Source organism: Myxine glutinosa, chromosome 2, assembly GCF_964187855.1.
Source record: "Myxine glutinosa chromosome 2, kmMyxGlut1.1, whole genome shotgun sequence".
NCBI lineage: Eukaryota > Metazoa > Chordata > Myxini > Myxiniformes > Myxinidae > Myxine > Myxine glutinosa.
Genome location: NC_136262.1, coordinates 202073812 through 202086238, shown reverse-complemented (window position 1 = coordinate 202086238; position 12427 = coordinate 202073812). Strand labels below are relative to the sequence as shown.

The 12427-nt window shown below is 43.5% G+C and overlaps 1 protein-coding gene across 3 annotated transcripts in view; it reads left to right on the top strand.

Annotated features, from left to right (window-relative positions):
* Positions 1 to 12427, top strand: part of WDR54 (WD repeat domain 54) — a 111075-nt gene that overhangs the window by 81363 nt on the left and 17285 nt on the right. For 2 of the 3 annotated variants that reach the window (XM_068106437.2, XM_068106435.2), the window contains 3 exons: positions 4212 to 4312; positions 9391 to 9583; positions 12251 to 12325. In XM_068106437.2, coding sequence (XP_067962538.2) covers positions 4212 to 4312; positions 9391 to 9583; positions 12251 to 12325 — 369 coding nt within the window. The remainder of the gene's footprint in view (positions 1 to 4211; positions 4313 to 9390; positions 9584 to 12250; positions 12326 to 12427) is intronic. The other variant, XM_068106436.2, reaches the window with a different exon arrangement.

The following is a 12427-nucleotide window of genomic DNA, read 5'->3' as shown; positions in this document are numbered from 1 at the left end:
GATTCAAGGCCTCACAGATGGCCTAGCTTGGTCAATATTCCCTCTGGGACTACGTTCAACACGTCTGCGGCTGACCCCCTCTGTGTCGCCACCAGATTCCCCATGCGCTCCCGCTCTCCCCAACCATTGAGCTGAAACACGCACTCAAATTGTGTCAGGAAAGCCTCGAGGCTCCCTGATCCGTCAAAATGTACGAGGGGGATTGTTTTTCCAGAGACTGTGTTCCCCGATTCCTCTCTGTCCAAATCCAGCCCGGGCCAAAACACCCTCCCAACTGGGTATTCAGTTTTGGAGCCTCTGGTGTTCAAATGTGGCTCGTGGTGAGGGTCTCCTGGGTCACCTTAATCTGATCTTGGAGATGTTTAACAGACCAACTCACCTCTTCTCTTAGGCTTTCTTGGACCCGAACAACCTCCGCCTTGATGGTATTGTCCCAGGTCTCCAGTCGCTCCTGCATCAAATCATTCACTCGTTCGTCATTATCCAATTGCGGCCCCCACAGGCCTTTTTCAATTAACCCCCGCTCCTGCTCTGTTATGCGGGCTTCCAACCCTTTTACCTCCTTGGCCAATTCGCCCCCCTGTTGCTTGAGCAGTCCCCATTCCTCACTCTGTTGTCGCATTCTGACATCCACCCGGCCCCGATAGCCCTCCAGGTCTCCATTTATTTTATCAATTCTGGTATTTGTGGCCCCAATTCTATCTTCCAACTTTTCCCCCATTCGGACAGCCTGGGTCATGCCCTCCTCTATTTTTGACATTAATTCTTCCCGTTTAAATTCAATTTCCACCCCCAGTGATTTTTCCATCTCCCCTATTTTAGTTCTACTTTAACCTCAAATTCCCCCAGTCTGTCCGTAATTTGGTTTTGCACTCTCCCTTCTATACCATCAATTCGTTCCCCCAGCTGCTGTGCCATTTCCCCAATTTTCACTTCCAATTGTTCATTCCTTTCCTTTATTTAATTTCCTTGTTCATTCATTTGCTCATTCATCTCCTCCATTTTCCCCTCCAATCAATCAATTTTGCTTTCCATCCCTTCAATTTGCTCTTTCAATCCCTCCCTCAATCCATCAATTTGCCCCTCCAACTCTCCTTTTAATCCCTCAATTTTGTTTTCCATTCGCTCACTCTGAGCATCCATTTTGTTTTCCAGCTCCTTCATGTCTCCCTTCAATTCATTCCTTTGGGTATCCATTTTACGATTAATTTCTCCCATCTCTCCTTTTAGTTCATTTTTCATTTCTCCCATCTCATCACTCATTTTCTGACTGCTACCGCTTATTAATTCCCTCATAACTTTCATTAAGGCCTGGGCATCTATGGGGGCCATCCCTACGGCGGGGGAAGTTCCATCACGAGGCTCAACGCCCCCCCCCCCCCCCATCTACATCCGACTCACCTCCAATGCTTCCCGCATCTTCCATCCTTTCTTCCATATTGCCCACCTCCTCCATCCGTTAAGAAGAGGTCGCTTACCCGCGCGGCTTTTACCAGGAATAAAATTTAAATTTTAACTGACGCCCTGTTCGCATCCCGCACACCGATCGACGATGCAAATTTATCGCCTCCGACTACGAAAATTTTGTTTCCAAATTCTCCACACTCTTGACACCAAATTTATAGCAGGGTTCTATCCCACTCCTGACACCAGTTGTCGTGCGAATCCCTCAAGGTTAACACCAGGGACCGCGGAAGACCGAACGGCTTTAATGGAGGTGACGTCCAAACATGGATTTTGCTATCACAGCACGGGAGAAAGAAGGGAAGAGGAAGAAGCGGCAAAAGCGCGTACCTGTAGAGGGAATGAACTCAAACGAACACGGGTTTAACAAGGAATGGAAAGTAATGCAAGGGTTTATTTTAAATAAAGGTCGGGACAAGGAAACGCGATGATAGATCTAATAATGATCCTAAATCGGGATCCCGCACACCTCACTTCAGAAACAAACAAAGGACTGAATTAATAAAAGAAATGTCTCAACATGTACTTGTGAAATGTGGTGCGTCTTAGCTTTGTCTGTAGTCGTGCCTGCCGTCCAACGCGGCTCCAAGCTCCAGCGCGAAGAAACCCTTCGTCCGCTCGCTCGGACGCTTCGCCAGGACGCTTCGCCAGGCCTCGATGCGACTCGCTCTGCGGCATGCCACGAGGTCCCTCACTCCAGTACCAACAGCACCGGATCCCATTACAAGCACCACGATGAACCAACGTCACCCAGCATGAAGCACGAAAGTCCAGCACGTGAGAAGGAAGAGCCAATCAAGATCGGGGACAAGAAGAGCAAGAGCTTCAAGCACAGAGAGATCTCCAATACGAAGGGGTCCAGCGCACAGAGTCCAAGAGAGAAAATGTCATGCAGCGCGCCCCTAGGTAACCTTCCCTCTGACGTCAGTCTTGGCGCGCCACCAACCAGGGCCTCATAGCTTCCCGCCATTTGCCGAACCTCGTCGCGCCTTCCGCGCTAATTGGTTCCAGGTTCGCGCCTTCCGCGCCAACCAATCACAGTCCTCCTGGGTGTGGTTACAACTCGTCTCACACGATGTTGCTAGGCCAGCTGGGGGTGCGGCTGGCGGCGGCCATCCGGCGGTGCCCCGATCTGGCTTCCTGCCAGTCTTCTTCCAAGGTCATTGTAAGGGAAGGGAACTAATTAATGTGTGCACTAAGGACCTATCTAAGTGTTTATATGTGTGTGTTGCCATAAGGGACAAAGGAATGATTACCAGGTGTTACGGATTCGTCACTTCCGTTGTTGTGGTTTTCATCCACTGTAAACATTTTTGATTCCATGTACTATTATTGTTGTCGTTTGAGGGAAATAGATATTGCTATTTTCAAAAGGAAAAAAAGTTAATGTTTTAAATGAAACCGGAACCGGACGACGAAGAGGAAGAAGAGAAAGAGGGTGGAGCGAGTGAGTCGGAGAAGAAGCATAGTTGCTTTGCGGTCTGGAGCCAATGTTGGCGAGCAAGAGTCACGAGTAAACTTTGGGTTTCCCGGGAAAGGGATTCCTGTGACAGAGTTGTTATCGCTGTGACAAATCAACCTGCGTGTCAGGTTTTGCGGTCGATTCCGAAGAGAATCATTGGACTGCCGTCACGCCTCGAACGGGCCGTCGGCCATTTTGACTCACGCGCTTTGCGCATCGCGCAAGGTCTTTGCTTAGCTTCAACCGTTTTCACCGCATTCAGACGTTAATCTGGTGTGTGTGTGTGTGTGTGTGTGTGTGTGTGTGCAACGTGGCTTTTGAAGGTTAATTTGTGGTTCGCCGACTGCGAGACGTGAAACATCCATACCCGAGGGTGAGATTTCCCAGTCACCTGGAGGGCGCCTTGTGATTTCCCAGCCGCCTGGAGGGCGCCTTTGCGCAGCTTTGGCAGCAGGACTGTAACTGCCAACCCAACGGGATTCTGGTCTCGATTGGACATTGATCTGACGATCGCTGGAGCGGATTGACTTTGGCTTGAAGCCGGAATCAACTTTGGCTTGAAGCCGGGATTAGAGACATTGGGAATCTTCTTCTTTTCACTCACTTGGAGCACAGTGAGTTATATTGTACGAACCTGATGGTACCATCATAGGATATATATTGATTGTACTTTTGATTACTATTATTGTTGTACTGTTATTCTTGTGTGATCTTAATACAATATTTGTTTGTTGGTAACAATTGGTGTGGCTTCACCATTGATCTTTGACATACAGAATAACACATTTTTCTGCCGTGACTCCTCTCGGGGCTCGGAGGTACACCGTGACCAGGGGGTTGGGGAGGAGCACGTAACACAGGTCTGACACACAGGGGTTTATATTAGTCCCTACAATTATTTAACACCCGAACATCCTTGTATGTTCACAGGTATATACACTTCCCCGACAAACCGCATAAAACACAGAACTTATTACAGGGTAGATTCCCTATCGCGACAGTCGAAGCATGTTACCTATACAGATCTACCTGGCTCTAGATATTCCTTTACCCCCCCTGACATAACAATATGTTACTGCTGCAAGGGTTTTCTCCCCAACAGGAAAATGCTACACTTATTATGATTGAAGCTTGAATGAAATGCGGATGTGCCACTGATATGATGGGTCAAATGGCCTCTTTCTATGTTTCCTTATGATTCATTGACTGATTTGCTGTCCTTATCTTGTTTTTCATCTTTCTACCATACTCTTGTTTTTCATCTTTCTACCATACTCTTGTTAAGGAGAGCACTGTAGACATGGTTAGTGCCGATGATGGAGGAGTGATCTGCACATGGAAGTCTGGAGAAGACTTCACTTTGATGCACAAACTGCCTCCATATGGGTAAGCCTTAGCTGGTGCGTATGCAGGATATGAGTGGTCAAGTTATGGGGGATGTTTGTTGAAATGTTAACCATAATCACCCCTAATCTGGTGAAAATGGGGATTTGAGGAATAAATGTAAAAGCTTTCAGCTTCCATTGTGCTGCATAGAAACATCAATACTGGCAGCTGATCAAGAACGTAGTACTACCTCCCATCCAGGGAATTATAATTTCTCAAAAAGTAAGACAGAGCTTTTCTCACAACTGTCCATTATTAAAGGAGTGTCGTCCATCAATGAAGTGGAATGAATGCTGCTGTTATTCCATTCCAGAATCGCAGCATGAATCTTATCATTTTTTTATTATGTGAACGAATGAAGGTTACCTCACAGTTTCAAGAGGCCCTTGGTACTGGTTTAACAGAATTCGCAGGCAAATATCACATAAGCATGATTTGCCATGCCACTATTGGAAATTTAAAACTTGGTCAACTGTGCTTTTTCTTTTTAATGTTTTTTGCAATGCCAATAAGAAAGCCATCATATGCCTCCTAACAAAACCTCATGAAGAGATTAATAGCCACAGCTCTAGTTTCTTACATAATTTTGTCTCAGATAGAAGAGCTCACTGTAAACGAAATTGTGTGATCAAGGTTATTTGGAGTGTATTCTGAAAATTTGCAATCACACAAAGACCAAAGAGAAAGAGGTCAACATTCCAAATGTTGAGAAAACTGCAAGGCCTATGCTTTGGATTATTATCAAAAGATTCCCATATAATGAATGCCCAGTGCCTTAGATTTTGCCACATGTAGGACTTCCAAGTGCGATGCAGGAGCCCTGATTCACAGTGGGGAGCAAATTTCCATGCCATCGTGCTGTGCGAAAAATCCCTCGTTTGCTGCGATAAGTGACAATGAAGGAATGGACTTTCTTGAATACACAGACAACATGTGCCAGTTTGGAGATTTATTTTTCGAGTTTTTGGTATAACATCAAACTTTTATTTTTCTTTACAATAATTGCAAATGCTCATGCTTAAAACTTTGACATAAGTGACTCAAAGTACAGAGTTGTCATATCAAAATGGGGCAGGTAATGTAATGATGTTGAAATAATGTCTGGGCTTTTCTGACTAGTCCTATAATCTACCTAAGATTTTGGTTTGGAGTATGAGGTGCCATCGTTCTAGTCCATGTTGCAATTCGCAATTCTTCTGCTGTTCTTTCTTCTCCTTCTTCTCTTTCTCTCCTCTGCCACCAAAGGTGGATGGGAGGTTATGTATTCACCCATTTTTGCATGTGACCAGAATGAGAATGAGAGAATTGAGATGAGAGAATTCCATTCAGGGCCACACATTGACTACGACCGGAGAGGAAGTCCGCAAGCCATGCGTGGAGATACCATAGGAGGAGAGTCTGGTGAGCAGGGCGTGGTGCCAGACCGTATCGAAGGCACAAAATATGTCAAGGGAGACAGCTCTGATTTCCTGTTTGGTGTTGAGGACCTCCATCCATTGTTGAGACAGCAAAAGCAGCATGTCCAGAGTAGAATGACCTTGTCTGAATCCAAATTGATGATCAGAGATCAAGCCATTGGAGAAGAGGAAGGAATTAATATCAGCAGCAATGATGGATTCCATGACCTTGATGATAATTGGGAGCGGGCTGATTGGTCTGTCGTTGCAAGGATCTGTTTTTGCACCTTTTTATGCAAAGTGGTAATGTTAGCTGTTTTCCAAGCAGATGGCAGATTACCTTGAGCAAAACAGAGGGTGAAGAGAACAGAGAGAGGGTGAGATAGAGCAGCAGAGCAGTATTTTAGGACACGTGGGCTGATGCCGTCTGGTCCAGTTGCAGAATCAGAGTTGAGGTTTGACAGAAACTTCTCCACCTTGTCAGGAGAGAAGGACACAGAGTCCAGGAGCAGCTGGGTTCGACTGGTTAAGGTGGGAACAGAGAGTGATGCGTTTGGGTCACAAGATTTTGAGGCAAACACAGATTTGAGGCATTCAGATTTTTCACGTGCGGAGTCAGCTGTTTAGCTGTTTGAAGTAAGGGAGGGGATGGAGGGGGAACAAACACCAGAAACAGATTTGACCAGATGCCACCAGGATTTGGAGGAGGGAGACAGGTTTGAGAGTTCAGTCTTGAGAGTGGAGAGATATTGTTTCCTGGCTCTCCTGAGGGTAGATGCACGCTTGTTCCGGGCTTTGTGAAAGGAACTGAGATTGCCTTCCAGGAGGCACAATCAAGTTGTTTCAGGGCAATTGCCTCACCACAAGATTCTGTGTACCATGGACTGGAGGAAGGGTATGCCAACTGAAGACAAGATGGGATAAATCTGTGCATGAGAGAGAGAAATCTTCTTTGGAAGAATTCCCAGGATGAGTTGATGTCAGAGGCAGTAGAGATGGGAGACCAGTCCAGATGATTGATGGCTGCTTGAAGACCATGTCAGTCGGCCTGAGTGACATGCCAGACTCGTCGGCTCTGAGAAGGCTCTCTGAGAATGGCCAGAGAGATGTCCACTTTAACAAGGAAATGATCAGATGAACGGATTGTAGCAGAAGAAGAACAGCAGACATTTGCAGGGAACTTGGTCATAACCACGTCTAGAAGAGATGATGTACAGTTGACTGAGATCCGGGTCGGGAAATTGATAGATTGTGTCAGTCCCAATGAGTTGCAGGAGTCCTTTTCTGAGGTACCATGGCTGGTGTGAGAGGTACCCACATCCAGCCAGCTGGCTTGATGACAGTTGAAGTCACCACATATGAGGAAAAAAAGAGTTGGGATGAGTGGATAGAAGTTAGTCCATGTTGTCAGACAGCGAGATAAGATGTAAATGGAGTCATCACTGTTTGGTGGGCGTTACAACTGAGATGTGAATATGAACTGGGATATGTGTACTGTTTGGTGGTGGATATGAACAAAAGGTGGGAGCGGAGGGGAAGCCATAGCCAGAGGTACTCCTGGGGGTGTGGTGGAGAGAGGGCAGTGCAGGGAGAGTGAGGAAGAGAGTTTTTGATAAAGACAGTAACCCCACCACCAGGACGAGGATCAGGTCTATCATACCAGAGGAGGGAGTAACCAGGAAGAGAAATTAAGGAATCGGAGACATCTTGAAGGAAGAAAGTTTCTGTTAAGCAGATTAAGTTTGGTTTGTCTGAAGCAACCTGTATGGAGAAATCAATCGGGTTTGAGCGAAGGCCCCGGATGCTTGAGGTCCATACCATTAAGGAAGGGGAGGGGGTAGCATCGGATACAGGACAAGGGAAGGGAGGGGTATGGAAAGATGAGGGAGGAGAGGGGGAGATAGGGAGAGCTGTTGACAGTGTGTCAGAGATTGCAGGAAAACTAGGAGAAAGGGAAGGCTGAGGAGGACAAAAGGTTTGATGGTGATGGGATGAGGCACAGTGAGGTGTTGTTTGAGGGGGGGCAGAGTGAAGTAGAAAGTTTGAGGATGTGGTGGTATGAGTTGGAAGGGAGAGAAAGTGGGGAGGAGCTAACTTTGTGGAGGAGTTAAGAGGAAACTTTGAGGAGGAGGGGTGAGAGGGGAGAATTGATAATCGATGTTGAATTGAATTGTGTGATAATCCCAATGTGAAGTGAAATGGTGAAGATCCAAACACAGATCGGGCCTATCAGTGGGATATAAAACGTAAACTGGTCAGCCTGATGGAGGTATGCACGCTACCGCTCTACCGAGTGCCGTTCTAGTTTAATTTTTTCCTTCTTCATCTTCTCCTTCCTCTTTCTTCACCATGGCATATAGTATGAGGTTGGCAGCTCAGGGTATGTAAGCGCCTGTCTTTTATGGACCAGCTGGCCAGAACTGGCTGCAACTGGAGTGTACATGGGAAGGAATTTGAAATTTGGCCAGGGTTCCGGCGATAACTTGCCAACACTTCCTCAAAATAAAGCGTGCGATCTTTAACGTGCAACAGCTAATGCTGTCAGATGGGACACCCAGCTTAATGGCCATCCAATGGAAGGTGTACTTTGTGATGCAACGCCCTGCATGTAAAGCACCAATTTGACAGTTTACTATCAGGTTGGTGATCTAACCCAACTAGACAGTTACTAAAGGTAACTGTCCTACATCTGCACCATCCTGTCAGATATTGGGAAGCAATACTCCATTGTGTGGTTAAAATAAGAGACCATGTTGTAAATGGAGTCACCCTAAGATAAGTTGCGTGATTGCGAGGTACAGAAGCTCAAGAGGTCCCCTTCTCTCCCCATCTTGTCTTCCGCTCCCTCTTTTTGTATATTTTGTTTGTCTGGTTGATTTATTTGTGAAATAAATGTTAGCTCTACCCCCACTAATTTCGGTCCCCTTGTATTTTATACCTCTCCCCCCCCCCCCCCCCTTCCCACGCCTCCTCCCCCCAAGCCCTCTCCCTCCCACACTTTTCCCTGCTCTCAAATGTTGTGGTTGTGTGCTTCCCCTTCTCTCCCCATCTTGTCTTCCGCTCCCTCTTTTTGTATATTTTGTTTGTCTGGTTGATTTGTTTGTGAAATAAATGTTAGCTCTTTCACGAGCCTCGATTCAGCATACAAAAAAGAAAAAAGAAAAAAAAGAGTCCACTACTTCACTTCCAGGGGATGGTTCAAGAAGAAGAAGAAGAAGGAGCCGCTAAGTTAAGCAACGTGTTCCTTCTGAAATGACAGTACAGGCATGAGACTTTCCAGTATTGAATTTCATATTCTGGGGAAATATCACGTGAAAGCGGAGAGCTAATTATGATGTTCCATTGCCCTCATAGGTACATTTCAGTGCAAGAATTTCTAATTTGGCCATGGTATTGGGATACTTCAAGGTACCATGGGATCTTTAGCACCCATAAGTGAGTGCTGGAAGGCAGGACAGCTGGCTTAATGTTTATTCTAAAAGGACGCATGAATGAGATTTTTGAGTTTGATTTTACTCTACATCAATAATTTAATGGAGATGAAACGGCTCAGAACTGAGTACACTATCTCTTTGCCATTATGCAAGTTCTAAATACAACAACAACAACAACAACAACAATAACAACATTAAGTGCACATATCCTAAAGTAAGTCGTGGCAATGGTGGACATTAATTTAAGGTGTCCACCGAGTGTTGCGCCTGCATCCAGGTGTGCCTGCACTTCAGTGGTCATGTGGCGGGGTATTGTGGCCGCTGCATACGGCACAGGGCAGATACGAGTATACGATGGCACCACAGGGATGCTGCATGCTGACATCGACGCACACGCACGGTGGATAAACTCACTGGACATTGCTCCTGCCACGGGATTGGTATGTTGTTAAGTGATTCAAAGTTTACTGATTGTGTACTTTAATTTTGAATGTGTTTGTATACCAATGGTGTACTTTAATTTTGAATGTGTTTGTATACCAATGGTGTACTTTAATTTTGAATGTGTTTGTATACCAATGGTGTGCTTTAATTTTGAATGTGTTTGTATACCAATGGTGTACTTTAATTTTGAATGTGTTTGTATACCAATGGTGTACTTTAATTTTGAATGTGTTTGTATACCAATGGTGTACTTTAATTTTGAATGTGTTTGTATACCAATGGTGTACTTTAATTTTGAATGTGTTTGTATACCAATGGTGTACTTTAATTTTGAATGTGTTTGTATACCAATGGTGTACTTTAATTTTGAATGTGTTTGTATACCAATGGTGTACTTTAATTTTGAATGTGTTTGTATACCAATGGTGTACTTTAATTTTGAATGTGTTTGTATACCAATGGTGTACTTTAATTTTGAATGTGTTTGTATACCAATGCTGTGCTTTAATTTTGAATGTGTTTGTATACCAATGATGTACTTTAATGTTGAATGTGTTTGTATACCAATGGTGTACTTTAATTTTGAATGTTTGTATACCAATGGTGTACTTTAATTTTGAATGTGTTTGTATACCAATGGTGTACTTTAATTTTGAATGTGTTTGTATACCAATGGTGTACTTTAATTTTGAATGTGTTTGTATACCAATGGTGTACTTTAATTTTGAATGTGTTTGTATACCAATGGTGTACTTTAATTTTGAATGTGTTTGTATACCAATGGTGTGCTTTAATTTTGAATGTGTTTGTATACCAATGGTGTACTTTAATTTTGAATGTGTTTGTATACCAATGGTGTACTTTAATTTTGAATGTGTTTGTATACCAATGGTGTACTTTAATTTTGAATGTGTTTGTATACCAATGGTGTACTTTAATTTTGAATGTGTTTGTATACCAATGGTGTACTTTAATTTTGAATGTGTTTGTATACCAATGGTGTACTTTAATTTTGAATGTGTTTGTATACCAATGGTGTACTTTAATTTTGAATGTGTTTGTATACCAATGGTGTACTTTAATTTTGAATGTGTTTGTATACCAATGGTGTACTTTAATTTTGAATGTGTTTGTATACCAATGGTGTACTTTAATTTTGAATGTGTTTGTATACCAATGGTATACTTTAATTTTGAATGTGTTTGTATACCAATGGTGTACTTTAATTTTGAATGTGTTTGTATACCAATGGTGTACTTTAATTTTGAATGTGTTTGTATACCAATGGTGTACTTTAATTTTGAATGTGTTTGTTTACCAATGGTGTACTTTAATTTTGATTGTGTTTGTATACCAATGGTGTACTTTAATTTTGAATGTGTTTGTATACCAATGCTGTGCTTTAATTTTGAATGTGTTTGTATACCAATGATGTACTTTAATGTTGAATGTGTTTGTATACCAATGGTGTACTTTAATTTTGAATGTTTGTATACCAATGGTGTACTTTAATTTTGAATGTGTTTGTATACCAATGGTGTACTTTAATTTTGAATGTGTTTGTATACCAATGGTGTACTTTAATTTTGAATGTGTTTGTATACCAATGGTGTACTTTAATTTTGAATGTGTTTGTATACCAATGGTGTACTTTAATTTTGAATGTGTTTGTATACCAATGGTGTACTTTAATTTTGAATGTGTTTGTCTACCAATGGTGTACTTTAATTTTGAATGTGTTTGTATACCAATGGTGTACTCTAATTTTGAATGTGTTTGTATACCAATGCTGTGCTTTAATTTTGAATGTGTTTGTATACCAATGGTGTACTTTAATTTTGAATGTGTTTGTATACCAATGGTGTACTTTAATTTTGAATGTGTTTGTATACCAATGCTGTGCTTTAATTTTTAATGTGTTTGTATACCAATGCTGTGCTTTAATTTTGAATGTGTTTGTATACTAATGGTGTATTTTAATTTGGAGTTTCATCCCTGGTGTTGGCTGGTGTTGCCTGGTGTTGACTCGTCTGGTGTTAGCCTGGTGCTAGCCTGGTGTTGGCTTAGCGGTTGGGGTGCCGGCTTGGGATCCTAGGATCCTGGGTTCGAATCCCGGTCGATCGCTGATTAACGCCAGGGGGGTTGACTCAGCCTGTCATCCTTCCGAAGTCGGCAAATTGAGTACCAGCTTGCTGGGATGAATGATCCCGGTGTGTAACCCTGTTTAGAATAGGTACACCGTATCCTTGCGCATCGTAAGAGCGTGACCAAGGGTTGGCGTCAGGAAGGGCATCCGGCCATAAAAACATTGCCTCAAACAGGGAACCATGATTGTCATGGGGCCCGCAAGGCTAACCCTCGCTATAGCGGGGAAAATGGCCTTAAAACGATCATCCATCCATCCCAAATATGCGCAACATCTTGAAACTGAACTTGAAGGTTCCTGTAGCATAGAGCAGCCGATCGGAGCCAAAGCAATCACCAGTGCATTGCAAGGAAAAATGGCCTTAAACAGTGTTCCAGCTGCTTGTTAACTCTTTAACAGGTATTAATCGATCCCTCTGAGTTTTGCCTTGCTTTCGTTGAAAGGATATTTTTTTATTTTTTTTTGGAAAATGTTTGCTTTGATCTTTCTAAGAGTCGGTGCTTCACTTGTTTGAAAGGTGCTCTCTGGGTCGGAGGATTCTTTCGTGCGGATTTGGAAAATTGGAGAAACGGACCGAGTCGATGGAACTGAGGTGAGCGGGTCCGGATCGGCTCGGTAGGGACGATGCATCGACAGGAAGCACATCGGATTACCAATCGGCGATTGCGTTTTGTCCGTCGTGCTTGCAAAACAT